The 16,228-nt window shown below is 36.8% G+C and overlaps 1 protein-coding gene across 3 annotated transcripts in view; it reads right to left on the bottom strand.

Moving 5' to 3' along the window:
- Positions 1-16,228, bottom strand: part of smg7 (SMG7 nonsense mediated mRNA decay factor) — a 120,336-nt gene that overhangs the window by 36,860 nt on the left and 67,248 nt on the right. For all 3 annotated transcript variants that reach the window (XM_048539249.2, XM_048539251.2, XM_048539250.2), the window contains exons 8-12: positions 15,652-15,787; positions 14,470-14,632; positions 12,471-12,627; positions 7,103-7,173; positions 6,051-6,111 (exon numbers count right to left, since the gene is read on the bottom strand). In XM_048539249.2, the coding sequence (XP_048395206.1) occupies positions 6,051-6,111; positions 7,103-7,173; positions 12,471-12,627; positions 14,470-14,632; positions 15,652-15,787 (588 nt within the window). The remainder of the gene's footprint in view (positions 1-6,050; positions 6,112-7,102; positions 7,174-12,470; positions 12,628-14,469; positions 14,633-15,651; positions 15,788-16,228) is intronic.

Below are 16,228 nucleotides of genomic sequence, written 5' to 3'. Positions count from 1 at the left end.
CAAGAACAAAATATATTAACATTTAGAAAATCTTGAACCAACTCGTGACACAGAACATTTAACAGAGAAGTTTTAAAAAAGCTTTCCAGAATACAAGCAATGAAATAACCACAGTGAATGGGGAATTTTGGCAATAATCTCAGAAGGAATTTAAAATATTAAGTTGTGTGTCAATTACCTTGAAGTTTCTACTTCTCTCCCCCATTTTTTTCTTAAACAGTGCATTTTAAAGAACTCTTTGCCAATCATCCTCTGAGGTCAGAAAAATACAGCTGAGTTAAGAAGCCCAAAAGGATTAAGTACAAGTAAATAGAGAGAGACATGCTTAACTGAGTATAAGACAAATGGAAGAGTAACCTGGTCCTGCCTAATATGTATGATGCAACTTACCTGTAGGATGATAAATGACATTGCAAAGATGACAGCTGAATGCCAACCAAGATAAGTCAATAAAGGACTACTCTTAAACCCAAAAGAGACAAGGGTGGGAGAAACAAAACTAAAGAACAGAATACTCAGTGGGTCTGGTAGCATCTATGGAGAGAGAAGGCTCATTGACCAAAAACAAATTAATGTTTTCTCCTTTGCACCTCAGATCTGATGAATACTTTTTTTTGTTTCTGCTTTTATTTCAGAATTCCAGCATTCCCAGTACTTTGATGTTGTGGCAACATATAAATATTGCGAATTTATAGGAGAGAAGAGCAGCAATACCGTGAAACCCTGCGCAGTTATAACAGAGCTCAGGAGACGTCTGAATTTGGCTGTTCAAAACCATAGAAAGGGAGGGAGGTGAATAAGTTTTTAGAGCCCATGTGGAAATCAAATACATTAGAACAAAGAGGAGGCTCTGCAAAAAGTGAATCTGGCATAACAGCTTGGCACTGAACTGAATAGCAAGACCTTTAGAATGGTCATCTCTAGATTACAATTTAACCCTAATTGTCAGAAGAATAAACAGATCAGAATATACTGCACATCAAAACATATGGAATACAGCACAGGTAACATAGGAAGTAACTCAAATAAAAGCTCCGGACACAAATACAGAGTGTGATAAGAGAAATAAAGTTAGATGCTCAAATCGAGATCGCACGTGCAATCTGACAGGTAACAGGCAAGTAAGCTGAAATAATGGGAGGCAAGTTGAAGGAGCAGGCAAGCAAGCAAAAGATAGAGACAGAGGGGAGACTGAAAGAACAGGAGCATGAGTAAGGGTTGTATGCGAGTGCTCGTAAGACAGTCATGGGAAGTGTGTTTCTCATGGCAGAATAAGGTTTAACCCGGAGTCTGGGAGTGAGCCAGATATATACATACCCTCCTTCTCCTCCCATAAAAACCAGACTGAAGCGGGGAATTCAGGTAGAAAGGCCTGCTCTACACTCTTGCATGAATTCTGCAGCCAATTCAGAATGTAAGCAGGCAGAGGCTAAAGCTAGGCCAGTGTTCACTTAATTCAATTCCTTAGCTTCCTTCCTTGAACTTCTCACCTGGTGATCAGAACATGGGACCCAGCCCAATTCTCTCTCTCAAGCTTTATTTCTTGAGGAAAAAAGGGTTTTATTAGTTAGCTCTATAACTTGGCACGTTTTAATCATTATCTTAACTAATTACCCATTTTATAGTTGAGAGAGAAAATACCGAAATGTGATCCCTTACACGAAAAGTTGGGGCAACCCTACATTAGAGACATGGGAGTAGGTTCATCATACACAGAAAACAAATATTGCCGGCAATGGTATCTTCTCAAAAGGTGAGAAAATTGGAGGAAGTGGAGCAATAGCAATATTGATTAAAACCAAAATCACAACAGCGGAAAGAAATATCAACATTCATGATTAGCAGTGGAAGGCAGATGGGAGAACAGAAGAATAAACAATAAAGGATCCAAGACTTGAGAGTTGTGGATTCACACCTAGTGTTAGACACTGGAGATGGAGTAGGGGAACAGTACAACATCAGAGAAGCAAATGACATTATTATGATGAGAGGTTTTAATTTTTCCCTAGACTAGGAAAAGCAAAATAGCTCAAGTTATGACACCAATGTGTTTTCAAACCAACAACTGAGTAAGGCAAACCAGATTTAGTTATGCATAATGAGGCAGAATTAGTTAATAATCTAATTGTGAGTGAATGTCTTACAAATAGCGACCACATGATGATTGAATTTGATAGTAGGATTTGAAAAACAAACACAAGCCACAAACGAAGGCTTAAAACTAAAGTAAATCACAAAACAAAAAGAAATAAAGATACCTAAGTTGGTCTCAGCGGTTAACAGGTAAACCTACAACCAGTGGATGATGCTCAACAAAGTAGTGCAATACAATCCATTAAGGTCTCATCGGCAAAAGTATCACTTATTTATTCAAGCAATCATGGTTAACAAGCTGGAAGCAAAAGTTCAGCCAAATATAAAAGTGAAATCCAACAAATTGGGATAACTAATTAAAAGAACTGAAGAATTAATTTAAACTTGAGACTTAAAAGCTAACAGGAAAGTTTTTATAGGCATATTGAGAAAGAGCAGTTGGGGTGCATAAGAAAATGTTGGTGAGGTATAATGGACAATAAGGAAATTGCAGATCTGTCTTCATAGTTGAGGTAGACGAAATAATCGAGATACAAGGTAGTGCAAAGTAAGAGGAGGAGGAATTTAGTACTTTTAATAAGCTTAAATTTTAATGGAGAAATTAATGTAACTAGAGATTGCCAAATCTCTAGATAATGGATAGGCTTCAACCCCGGATATTTGAAATATATTTGTAATAATTTTCCATAGGTTTTCAGAGTCAAGATTTGCTTCGGAACAATCCTCGAGTGTCTAGATTCAGTCTTAAAAATTCTAAATGTTAATCCATTGTTTAAGACAGGAGACAGGGAGAAGGCATTTCATAAAATCCAATTCATCATGCAAACGAAGATGTTCGGAGGAAAAAAAAATGAGAATTAGTGGAGGTCAGAGAACCAGTAGACACAGGAATACATTTTTGATCAGTGGTGTTTCTCAGTAGCATATACATCAATAACTTGCCTGAGGATGAGAGATCTATATACAGGTTGCAAATGGCACCAAGTTAGCATAAACAGTAAAATGGTGAAGATGGGAGCACCAGGTGAGAAAGAACAAACAGATCAAATGAATGGGCAACTAGAGCAAGGCTACACCAGAGTGAAATCAGGAAGCACCTTACTGCACTAAATGGCAGTAGAAATGTGGAATTCTGTTCTTCAAAAAAAAACTGATCAATGGGTCCATCAATATTCGAGACTGAGAAACAAATTTTCATTAGCGTATCAGGGATAGAAAATAAGAGCAAATAAACTAATTCAAGCTATCCACGATCCAAATATGGTCAGTAAACTCAAGTTACTTATTCCTTTGAATTCAATAGTCTGTCAAACAAGATTCCCTTGAAGTTGTCAAAAATCACAACTTTTTTTGTACACAGAGACAAGTTGAGTGTGCTATCAGAAAGGTTAATCAGATGGCAACTTACCTCTTAGCATTTCTAGTATTGTGTACGTAAATTTATAAACCTAGCTTTGCTTTTTCGTACCTTCACTTAATGGTAAATTATCAAAAGTGTTGTTCTGGAATTAATAATCATGTAAAATTATCTCAACCTCACGTTATTTTCTTGTACATCTCTTGTATTTGAAAATGTGTTGTTCTTTTTATTTAAACCTTAGCTTCACTGCTTAAACTAATACAAAACTCAACAAGGAAAACAAACACCCTGCTTCATTCTGTATAGTATAGTGTATGAACTAGTTTCAAAATTGCTCACCTATAGATTTTTTTCCCCCCAGTAATTTAGTAACTATGGGAGTGAAAATAGCTGGCTTAGTGAGGTCAACAAAAACAGTTGGATGAAAATAGTGCTGTAGTGTTCTCTTCTGTTCAGGCCATCGAGTTACTTTTAATCTGTTAGTAAAAGACACCAACATCGAAGTGAAGCCTTTCGTGGCTTGACTATTGTTTTCCACAGACTAATTCTGTGGAGAGATGAAAATTTTAACATATCTGGGTAGACTCCAAAATAATTAATATAAAGATGCTTCCTTTTACTTGCCTACTTGTCAAGGTTGATAACCAAATCTGCTAAAATTCCAAATCTCAGGTGTTACTATTAAGATAGGAGTATTTTGAATGGCAGGTTCATTCATCCAAAACAAGCTGCTGTAGGGTCTTTACAAACGTTACTAACATGTTTAGAAGAAACAGAAACAGAAGTTTCTGGAAAAGCTCTGCAGGTCTGGCAGCATCTACAAAGAAAACGTTAACTTGGAATTTTTCTTCACAGATGTTGCCAAACCCGCTGAGCTTTTCCAGCAACTTCTGTTTTTGTTCCTGTTTTACAACATCTGCAGTTCTTTTGGTTCTTTTTGTTTAGAAATGATTGAAGAAAATGGTTTCACCAATAAGATTTAAAGACTTTTATTAAAGCATTGTTTCAATCAACTCATGATTACAAAGAGCAGCTATATGGTTTCAAAGCCTATGACAACAGGTCATTACAACAACTTGCATTTACATAGTGCCTTTTATGTAGAAAGATACAAAAGTCTGAGAGAACTGAGGACAAATGGAAGTGTCAGGTGTCGAAAAATGTGCCAGAACTGGTTTTTAAAAAGTTCTTAAAACAGAAACAGGTACAAAGCTTAAGCAGAGAATTATGACCGTGATGTTTAAGCATCTAAAGCATCAATTAGATAGATGATATATTACCAAGCTATCAACAGTGTAAACGTAGGAAAGACAGGTGGCACAAGCTGAGAGAATTAGAGGAACAGAGAGCTGGTGAAGCGAGACTGCATCACTGGAGGAGCTTCAGGACAGGATGGGTGAAGGTAATAAGTGGATTTAAACATGTTGCTAGGAATGTTTAAGTTTAAGTTTATTGAGGGTGCAGAATGGCTAACAGCCATGGAAACGCTGTCTATGGCAGGTGGACAAATGTACAGACAAAGGTAGAAGTAGGCACTTGAGACAGAGGTTATACAGTCAGAAATGAAGTCAATACGTCTTTTCTGAATTCTGAGTGGTTAAATCAGATGATGTCTCAGTTGTAGAATATTTTCTGCGGTATTCATTTACTGAACTGAATGAAGAGCGCAAGATTCTTACACTATTTAATTTAGTTTCCTGCATTTACGGTTTCAAACAACCTGAACTTAAAACTGCTTAATAAAACATAGCTCAAACAGTATATGTAGATCACAAAGCTGACAACTTTATCACTGACATCTGTCTTATTAATTTCTTTAAAATTTTCAATAATGAATTAACCTTTATATTAAGGGGAATCCATATTTCCTAGGTGCACTGAGATATGGTCAATGCATCCAAGATGTAGAGATCAGAATAACTTCTTTTACAAACCTAACTTTTTTTTGCAATTTATCAGAAAATGCACTGGGAGCAGAATCTTTACAGAGGCAAAATATGATGGATGCTGGAAAGCTGAAATAACAGAAAATCTTGGAAATACTCAACAATTCTGCCAGATTTGATTAGAAACAGAGAGTTAACATTTCAAATATGTAACCTTTCATCAGAAACTCTTTCAACTGGCCTGAAGCATTAACTTAGTTTCCCCCCTCTCAGATCCTGCCAAGATTGTTGAGCATTTCTAGAATCTTCTGTCTTTATTGGTATAGCTATTAAAAGGAAAAGTGGATAAATGCTTGATAAACTTAAAATGTTATGGAGGAAAAATAAGAAATTGAATTCTGATCACTTTGAGAAAGCCAACACTGGTGCAATGGGTAGAATGACCTCTATGTACTGTAAAAAATGAATGATTCGAGTTAGCTCAGAATCAGAGGAATTACATTTACGGTTTGAAAATGCTATTGATTTAGACTGCCTGAATTGGCTTACCAGAGGGGACAGCCTTGATAGACCAAAGGCTTAGTTCTTATCCTTTCCTGTACATTCTTATGAAGCTAGTCACAACAAAGTAGGCTTCTCTTAAAAGAATCAATGCCAATTAAACACATGTTACTTCACCCTTTCTTTAAAAATAATTGATTTGCTTTTACCTGAGAGAAGGTCTGAGTGCAAGGAACCCTTGTAGTTCAAATTCTTCAGGAAGAGGAGTAGCTGAAAAGGAGAAATAGTTAGCATTAAGCAAACATTTACACAAAGTGAACATCCAATTTTTGTTCTGGGCACATAAATAATTATTTTGTTCATTCTAGCTTTAAAAATCAACTGAAAACATTGCGAATTTCATAAAAATTGGTTTATTTACAATTTCATTCACTGAATTTTTAGAGACAGGACGGATAACAATGCCAAAATCCTACTTTATCTCCTCCTGTACTGTAGTTCTCAGAAATGCACGAAATAATGCTGCCAAAAATCAACTATACAAGTATCTACAACAGATCGTGGGAAAGGCTATTCCATTTGGATTGGTCAGTTCTGGAACTTTCACATACTTAGAATACCACAAACTGCTCATGCATGCTTTAGGGATAAACTTCCCTTTAATTTGTATCCAATCGAAGAGAAACATTAGCAAATTCACTCCAAGAGTTATTTCATCTGGGATCTTTATTTCTCCAGAACTTCTCCGGACATTTTGGCAAGAGGGTAATTTCCCTCCACAATACTACAGCATTAATTATTTTAAAAAGTAGATCCAGAGTCATGAAGTTGTAGAGGCAATGATATGCAGATCTGGAAAGAAACCTAATGAGCAGTTCAAAAGGTGACTGTGGCCAGTGAGATCATGAGCAACATTGCCTAGCAGTCATCTTCCTCAAAATCTTGTCAAAGAAAAGATAGCCTACAGTGAAATAAAGGAGAGTACTTTAAAAGAAAATGACGCCACTTATGTTTGCAAGAATGAAGAACAATATTGTCACAAGGGTTCCTCAAGGTGTGCTCACCCCAACCACGAATCACCATAATGCATTAGACACCGGCTTTCGCATTTATGACTTCTCAATTTAAAAAAACGGTGAAAGACATACTAAATTAAAAATACCTTGTCCTTCAATGAAAGTTCCTCATGCTCTCTGCAGTATACCTTTTGTCCCCTTTATGTTTAGAAATAATTGTTGATTAATTAAGCAAACAACCGTACCATTAAATCCAGAAAGATCGTTTTCCTGTGGATGAAAGCTGTTCAGCAACGATACAATCCAGGGCCAAATGCTGAAGGAAAAAAGGAACAAAAACTTTAACGATACAATATTGGAATTCCAAGTGCTGCACATTCGACTGCGGTCCAGACTGGCAAGTGTGTGTTTAAGATCGACCATGGAAAAATTTTATGAATGGAATAAGGATAGAAATCGTCACAACATTAAGTAGCACCATACCAATGTTGGATGTTTTTGCCACCCAGTTTAAAAGGTTCTACACAAGTACCAGGAGGAAGAATATGGCCTGTGGCATCTTAAACCTACCATGCTTATCACTAATAGCTGATGTGAGAGGCCTCCATTTCACTTTCACACCTCATGCTTTATTCCTCAGTTCTCTCGGAGTCCAATAATTCATTCATCTCAACCTTTAGAGGTAGCTAGACTCTGAACATACTCAACAAGTGAGCCCCTGTAGCTCCCTGGGGCATCAAATTCCAAAAATTCAGAACTTTCCAAGTGAAGACATTTTCTGTCTCAATTATAGAATGATTAATCCCTTCTTGTAAAACATAGTTGCATGAATGTACCCTGGACTCTTCAACCAGGGGAAACAACCTCACTTTCTACCTGTCAATCCATCCCTCAGGATACTAAAAGCTTTCATTATATTCCATTTGCAGTCTCAAGCGCTAGCAAGTGCATGCCAAAATCTTTTCAACCTCTCAACAGAGGACAACGCGTGTGCACACACACGCACCCACCCACCCCTACACGCGCGCGCACAGACCCCTCCCGCACCCCCAGCCCCTACCCCGCAGGAATCAAATTATTTAACTTTTGCTGTAATATTTTCAAAGCAAGTACATTCTTCCTTAGGAAAGGAGACCAGCACTGAGCAAAACGTTCCAGGTGCAGATTCAGCAAAACTTGTGCAATTGCGGCAAATCTTTCTTACTTTCATATTTTTTGCAACAAAGACCTACATACCCTTTTGCCTTCCGAACTGCTTGCTGTCTCTCTACATAAATCACAAAACGAACACGCACAAGGATCCTAGTTTCCTTTGTGCCATATCATTCTGCAGTCTTTTTACACTTACAAATAGTCTATTTTTCTAATTACCCAAAAAAGTGAAATAACCTTATATTTTCCACATTATTCTCAATGTGTCATTTTTATTGTCTGCTCACTTAGGAGGATGTAATAGTGTGTTTCAAGGACCAATCCTAGAGCATCAATTAGTTACTATGATTGATTTAGAGGGGGGATATAGTGTAACAGATACAAATTTGCTGACAATATAAAAATAGAAGAGAGGGCATGTTGCAATGTAGTACAGCTCATGACACACAACAATCCAGTATTCAAGATCCTGTAAGTAATTGAGGCGGCAAATGGAATTTGGTCTTTATTGCCAGGGGTTGGGGTTTAGAAATGGGGTAAGTGTCTTCCTTCACTTGTTTGAGTTTGGCATTGGGAGTAAACCAGAAATTACGACTTTTAAGGTTCTACTTTTTAGTCTTCTACCCAACCTTTAAACTCAATCTGCATTGCTTTAGTATTTTCAGTGAACTGTCATTCCCACCAACGTGTACAACAATTTCTGGCTTCTCAATCTCACCCTTAAGTATATGTTTAAAATGTTTAGAGAACTCATTAATCCTAGCGCCAAGAAAACAACAAACCACTGTAAATTTATGCTCACAGCCACAGAATCTCCTGTCTGTGCCCCTGACAGGACAGTGCCCTATGACAATAATGCTACTAAATCTTGTCGAACACTGCCTAACATAAGAATCTTTCCAAGTGTCCAATAACTGACTGACCTGTCTATTTTCCCCCAGAGACAATACCTATTCTACAATTTCAAAAACTGAGTATCTATTTGATACAGGAATAGCTAGAGACTTTAAACTACTTTCTTATCTTTCCCAACAGTCACCCATCTTGCGACTGATCCTATGTAATAACTTTTCTAAATCTACTAACTATCTCGCTGTATACCTCATATGCTCTTAACAATATTAAGCCTAAAATAAAGTTTCAATAACACCTTATATATAAAAAGGTACCTTTCATTACCTATAGAAAATAATGTTAAAAAAGGAAAAAAATTAAAAACATATTTCTAACATATAAAACTTAAAATCAGCCATTTAGCTGATTAACTGAATTAAAAAAAAGACTCTTCAATAAATTTCTCAAAGGAAAAAAATTTCTCCAAAGCTGACCACGTGTAGGACTCCCCGAAACGAAAACACAACTCCTTATTGAAAAAAACACTTTGGTTTTTCAAAAAATCTTTAGTGTAAAGAAAACCCTTTCAAACAGACTTTTAACTTAAGTTTAGATTTTAAAAATTCAGCCGCACACTGCAAGACCCTTAAAAAGATTGTTTAAAGAAAAGTCTGTTCAGAAAAAAGTCACGATTTTGTGTCTTTTTTAATGTTAATAAAATAATATGAATAAAAATCTTACATCAGCAAAATATAATGACTAATAACTGTTTGAGAAAATAATAAATCTTTTAAATAAGCCTGCAATCCCAACAGTGGCTGTAAGATCCATGCTTCTCTATGTTTTCTCCAGTAAAATACCTAAAATTCTGAAGTTTATTTTCCCTCACCAGCAGCTGTAAATTCTGGCCTTAGCTCATAGCAGAGGCGTGCATTTAACTTATCAGTCACCTGCACCTCCCTTGAAGCAGAAAGACCCCAGAGAAAAGAGACTGACAAACAGAAAATCCTGGCAAGCAAAAGAATTCATCTCAGGAGAACCTCATGAACTAGTGTCATTGAACTGCTCCCAATTCTTTTCCCCTCCACCTATATCAATTTTTTTCCTGTGTCTGTGTGCAAAAAGAGATTTGGTGGTTAGAGCTGTAATTAGTCGTTGCAAGTCAACAGTTGATAGCTGTTTACCCATACTTGGAGCCTATTTATTTGTAATAAATAACGGTTCTTGTCATATGCTGAATCCTAGCCCATGTTTTCTGTTGGCTTAGGTCGATCAGATATGTAAATTGGGGACTTGGATACTTAGAGAAAATAACTTCTATGGTGATTCAAATAATGGAGATTGATTTTCAATCTGTTACACGATGAGATGTGACAACACAAAACAAGATTTTAAAAACCTTGTTAGAGGTCAGACAACACCAGGTTATAGTCCAATAGATTTATTTGAAATCATAAGCTTTCAGAGCATTGTTCCTCCCACTTCATCTGACAAGGGGCAACACCTGAAAGCCTGTGATTTCAAATAAACCTGTTGGACCATAACCTAATGTTGTCTGACTTCTGACACAGATGGCTAGTTCAGTGGATAATCAGGATTTCAGTTTAATCGTTACCCAGAAAGCAAACTATGCTTTTTAAACTTAGTAATTATCTAGGAAAAGGTTACAGGCTTAAGAAAATCAGAATCTTTCAAAATCCCTGACTTTACTGGGGTTTTATAGACTGTTCCAGTCACAAGATAATTGTCAATTGGCATTTAAATTTCCTGGGCAATTCCCGAGGTCAGCGAGGTTTGAATGTCTGCATACCCAACGTGCAACTCCAATCTATGCTTTTGCGTCAACTACCTGGTCACTGGAATTTCTAGGCAACTGTTCCAAGAAACTGCATTGAAGGCTTTCTCAGAACTTATCCTTTAGACGACCTTTCTCAAGGCGATTTGCCAAACTTATATGAAGACTGAAGTCCCTCACAGTTATTGAGAGCTACGATTCTTACAAGATGAGTTTTTTTTCCCGTTCAATACTTAATCTAATGGTATACCAGTTACTGAGTCCTGTTATCTCCTTTCTCCAATGTTTTGATTCCCCTTTTATTTCTCATCATTTCACTGTCAAAGTAGGTGTGCCACAGACTAAATAAGGGCACAACAATATAGCAGTTATAGTATCAGATCCTTACACTGCTCAATTCGCACATTGGCAAACTGTGACTCATTGGCTTGTACACAAAACTACTGCAAAAGTTGTGGTGTTGTTCGAGACGACAAACTGGACCAGTAATTTCTTTTAGAAATGGGAACTTACAGAGACTGGCTGACAGTAGTGAAAACATAGCAAAATACACAATTGTCAGATCGACATGGATGACCGCTGGTTTGGTCCTCTTGCTGCCATCCACATTCCAAGAACAAAAGGAAAAATTAAAACTTCCCCTAAACCTGTACTCATTTTTAAATCTTCCACATTGTACTTGTGGAAGCTTTTATTCCTAACAAATGTTCAGAGCTTATAATTTAACAACAATATAAAAAAACGTGTGCATTGCAGTATTTATGTAGAAACATGAACAGCTTTGTGCTGCTCTTATTGGGAACAGGACTTTAAACTCACTTCAAATAAATAGAGAAGCTTAAATTCCCACTCAAGTTCAAGGAGGGAAAAAGTTGAATAGTAACTCAGTACCAAATACCTTTGCTTTACTTGTAAATGTTATTGGTTGAAATAAATAATGATGGTCAATGAAGGGGCGTATCACTAAGTTAAACAAACAGTTAACTATCAAATTTCTAACATACGTGATTAAACTTCCAATAGCTTCAGAAACTAATTTAAAACACAGAAGCAGTCAAGTAAACTGAGGCATTCAATCCATCAACAAAGCAAATACAACACCACATTTAAATATGTTTCGAATAAAGCTGCACTGGCTGATGCTGGACAATTGCACAGCAGTGAGGAATGGAGAAAACAAATTGTATGTCCAGCCTTCAGGTCACCAATAAGATTTACCACTGAATAACAGTAATTGCTATAGTCCCTTAGGAATATAGGGCTGCTCTTATATTAGAGAGATAACTCTCCAGGGCAGCATGATGGCTGAGTGGTTAGCACTGCTTCCTCATAATGCTAGGGACCCAAATTCAATGCCAGCTTTAGGTGACTTCACAAAGTCCACACAGATTCTCCCAGCGTCTGCTTGGGTTTCCTCTGGGTGCTCCAGTTTCCTCTCAGTCCAAAGATGTGCAGGTTAGGTGGATTGGACATGCTAAATTGCCCATAGTGTCCAGGGATGTGTAGGCTAGTGGATTAGCCATGGGAAATGCAGGATTACAAGGACAGGGTAAGGGATTGGGTCTAGGTCGGATGCTGTTCGAAGAGTCAGTGTGGACTCAATAGGCTGAAAAGCATTCCTGTTTGTAAGGATTCTATGATTTTAAGAACTGGTGGTGAGTTTAACTACCACACTATAGGCAAGGTAACCTCTGCCAGTGTGCAAGCTGAACCCATGCATTGGTATCACTCAGCATTGCAAACCAGCTGTCCAGTCAACTGAGCTAGCTGACTCCCATTTACTATCTATATAGATTCAAGTTTGACTTGTTCTAAAAAAATTAAATACTTACTACTGTCTTTCTTCTAACGGACTTTCCTGAAAGACATTTGGTCTGAGCTTCAGCCAATCTAACGAAACTTTAACAGCAGGTAGTGGGCATTCACCCAAGGTTTCTTTCAAATTCTCATCCTGTAATGCACACTTGCACATGACTCCAAGAAAGGACACTGGAAAATTGTGGAAAAACAGCATTTTTTAAATTTAACATTTTAATTTAAAAAAAACACAAGGGTCATATGATTTCTTGTGATATTTTAAATTAACCAAGTATTAAGCACAAGCTATTCCTTATGAAATGATAAAGTAAAGTCCTCCAAGTGGATACACCAAAGCACAGACTGCTCCCTAACCACAAATTTCACGCACAACACAGAATGAAATATATTTTCTCCATTTCCCAAATTATTTATCATTATGTTGAAGAAATTAGTTGCACATTTCAGCAAGACAGCTTTCCAGAAAGTCTTGCTTCATGTGCAGAGTCTTGACATTAAGAAACAAACAGGTATATAAGGTTTAAGGCTCTGGAGAATGTTGGTTTTATCATTTCGGCCTGTATGGCAAGTTCATTTCAGCTATTTCAGTTGCAATACTCCAATTTGAGTAGAAAGGTCATGGGTTAAACCTCTACAAGGTTTGAGCGTATATTCCAGGTTTACGTTCAGTGCAGTTCTGAGCCACTGTTACTATTCCAATTACTTTTCAAATAAAGTGTTAAGCTGAAATCCCACCTGCCCTCTTGCATTCATATAAAAAGATTCTATTGCAACATATAAATGAGGGCAATTCTCCTGATTTCCTGGCTAATATGCATCCTTCAAACAGAAAACCTAAAGGATCATTTACTCTCATCTCACTGCTGTTGGAGAGATTTTACTCTATTGGCTACTGCATTTGAACACTTTGTACTGTGACTATATTTTATATGTATATTGACCATAAAGTGTTTCAGACAATGCTCTTCCATAACAAGCTATATAACTGCATATTTTTTCCTTTCTTTAGGTCCTTTCTTAACTAACTCACATCCTTTGAGTACAGCAAGATCTAAGACAAAAGAACAATACCACATTTGGGCTGAAATACATGACTGTCTGACAAGCATTTTCATTATCCTTCTTAGTCCAAAAAAAGGCATCACATGGGTGAAAGAGCCAGGGCATAAAATAAATATTACTTAGTGAAAAATTTCTCTTTTAGGACTGCTGTAGTGGAACGGCTAAATGTATCACTCAACATCTTTGGTTACACAAAGGTACCCTTCTGTCAGCAAGATTCCCTTCAAGGCAATTTCTGGAACTTTTCACATGGGGGAAGGTAAAGATTAATTTATAGACATAAGTAGAATCTAACAGCATGATAAATTACATCAAACACTGAAGCTCTGGTTAAACGGTTTATTAGGTGTTGCCTTAACTATTTTCTTTCCTGAAAAGAAAATGAGCTAGTTGATTCACATTAGACATTTGAGGTAATGGGAACTGCAGATGCTGGAGAAACCAAGATAACAAAGTGTGAAGCTGGATGAACACAGCAGGCCAAACAGCATCTTAGGGGCAGAAAAGCTGATGTTTCGGACCTAGACCCTTGTTGGTTGTTGAGTTGGTGCAAAAATGTACACACAAAAGACACCTTGAAATGCCTCCTAGACGAATTTAGAGTTATGACAAAGTCAATAATCACTGGATATTAACTCTGACAACTGTTTTACATTTACTGGGTTTTTGTTGGAAGTTTATATGATTCAGCAGCAATTTTACGCACCAACTTACCATACCACTGTAAAACAATTTCAAAATTGCAGACCATAACAAGTGATTTCAATTATACTTCACTTGACATCAATGATCTATGAAATATTCCAAATTTAATTTCAGACTTTGAGGCATTTAACTGTATGGTAAAAATACTCCTTACTTATAAGTATCTCAATGTGTAACAGGTGTTCAAACATGACTACCTCACTGAAGCAAAACATTATTTTCATGCTCAAAGGAAGCACCACTTACTGAAGAGACCCAGGAGCTGTGTCCAACACAACAGTTCTTCTTGACTATAGCTATGGTCATCAGAATCAGTACTGAAATCACGCAGATGATGCAACTCAAACAGATTAATGACTGTAAGGTGCACAAGTTGCTGAGAACTGAATGCCTTCTGAGGAAGAAGTCTCTGAAAATAAAGTCAAATGTAAATCAGAACTGTGGTTGCTGGAGACAATGCCAGAAATAAATGAGCAAAGGTATTAATCTGGTATTTGCAGGGTATCATTATCTCAAGATAGACAAAATACATGTTTCACAAAAACTTATGAATCAGTTTTAATTAAGTAGTATTAGACCAGGAGTGTACCATTCTAAAGGTACAAAATAAAATGACCAATAATGCATCTTTTTTAAATTCATTGTAAGTCCACTATTATTTTCAATGGATAAAACTGAATGAGGCAAAACTAAACGCTGAATTATAGTGTATGAAGAGTGAATTGTAGTACAATCTGCAACATTTTGAAATGATTGCTTTTAATCAAAGTACAATCTTTACTGTTGGCTCAACTTAAAAATCCTGAGGTCAACTTTGAGGTGCAAAATGCTGCAGAGCTATAAGCATTGGAGGAACATGCAATGTGCTGATCTGGGATATGGTGACAGGGCCATCAAACAACCTGCGAATTCTGAGGGTTAAGACAGGTAAGGAAGATCAGAATAGTACTCAACTCTTCCATCAGTCCAAGCCAGAATCAGCAAGTGTGAACACAAAATAGATGCATTTGCAATAGGACATAAACTTGCTGCTGGGTCAAAAGCAGCAGTCACAAGCTGCCACCTGTTTCAGGCAGGGCACATCAAGCTTTTTTTTAAAAACATGAAGTGAATTGGACAGGGGAATGTTTAAGAATGTCTGGCAACCATCCAGTTTTGCACTGTGAAGCAGGTTGGCTGACTGCCAGTAATCAGGTCTTCCAAACTCTCCCTCATGATTCTATTACCCAATTTAAATAAATAGCATTTCTCATATGCAAGAATTCTTCATAGATACAATTCAATCTCACCTAATGCCCTTTAAATGATAGTACTGTTCAGTAAGCCCCTGCAACAAACTGGTGAAATTCATGAACAATCTATCTTCTACAGCAGTACGAACCTGAACATGAAAACAGCACTGAGTTCTAAAATACATTACATTCTTACCTTGAACTGGTCTTCCAGCTTCTCTCTCAGAGTACACAATTTTTCTAAACTTTTGGCCAAATATACATGACCATGAAACTTAATGAAAGTCTTTATGAAATCGGAAACATTCCACTTTGTCTTCATATCATCACGGCTACAAAAATAGCAAACCATGACAAACATTAAAATACAACCAAAGTTCTACTTTTGCAAATTAAAAATTTAAGTGCTACACTAACTTTCATCTCAAGCACAATGATGGACACAATGGAAGTCATTTTATATATTTAATATTTTTAATCTTAATGATTAAAAGCTTTTTGATGAAAATTGAGCTATGAAATTATCAGATATTCCAGAAAAGCTGTGAAAACTACCCAGGGATAAAACAGGAAAACAAGTGAAGTTTATACTGAGATTTATGTAATGCATTCATGATTTAGCTGGATAAACTGACAAGAAAATGGAACCAGAAAAAACAGGGGCACCGCAGATGCAAATATTGAGAGCTTGGAATATTTAGTTTCCTGCGCCAATGTGGGAAAAATTGCAGAAACATGGAATACCTTAGGCATTATGGTAAATAATCAACTTG

This window comes from Stegostoma tigrinum, chromosome 8 (genome assembly GCF_030684315.1).
Source record: "Stegostoma tigrinum isolate sSteTig4 chromosome 8, sSteTig4.hap1, whole genome shotgun sequence".
NCBI lineage: Eukaryota > Metazoa > Chordata > Chondrichthyes > Orectolobiformes > Stegostomatidae > Stegostoma > Stegostoma tigrinum.
The sequence above is the reverse complement of the archived record's forward strand: the minus strand, read 5'-3'. Positions and strand labels throughout refer to the sequence as shown.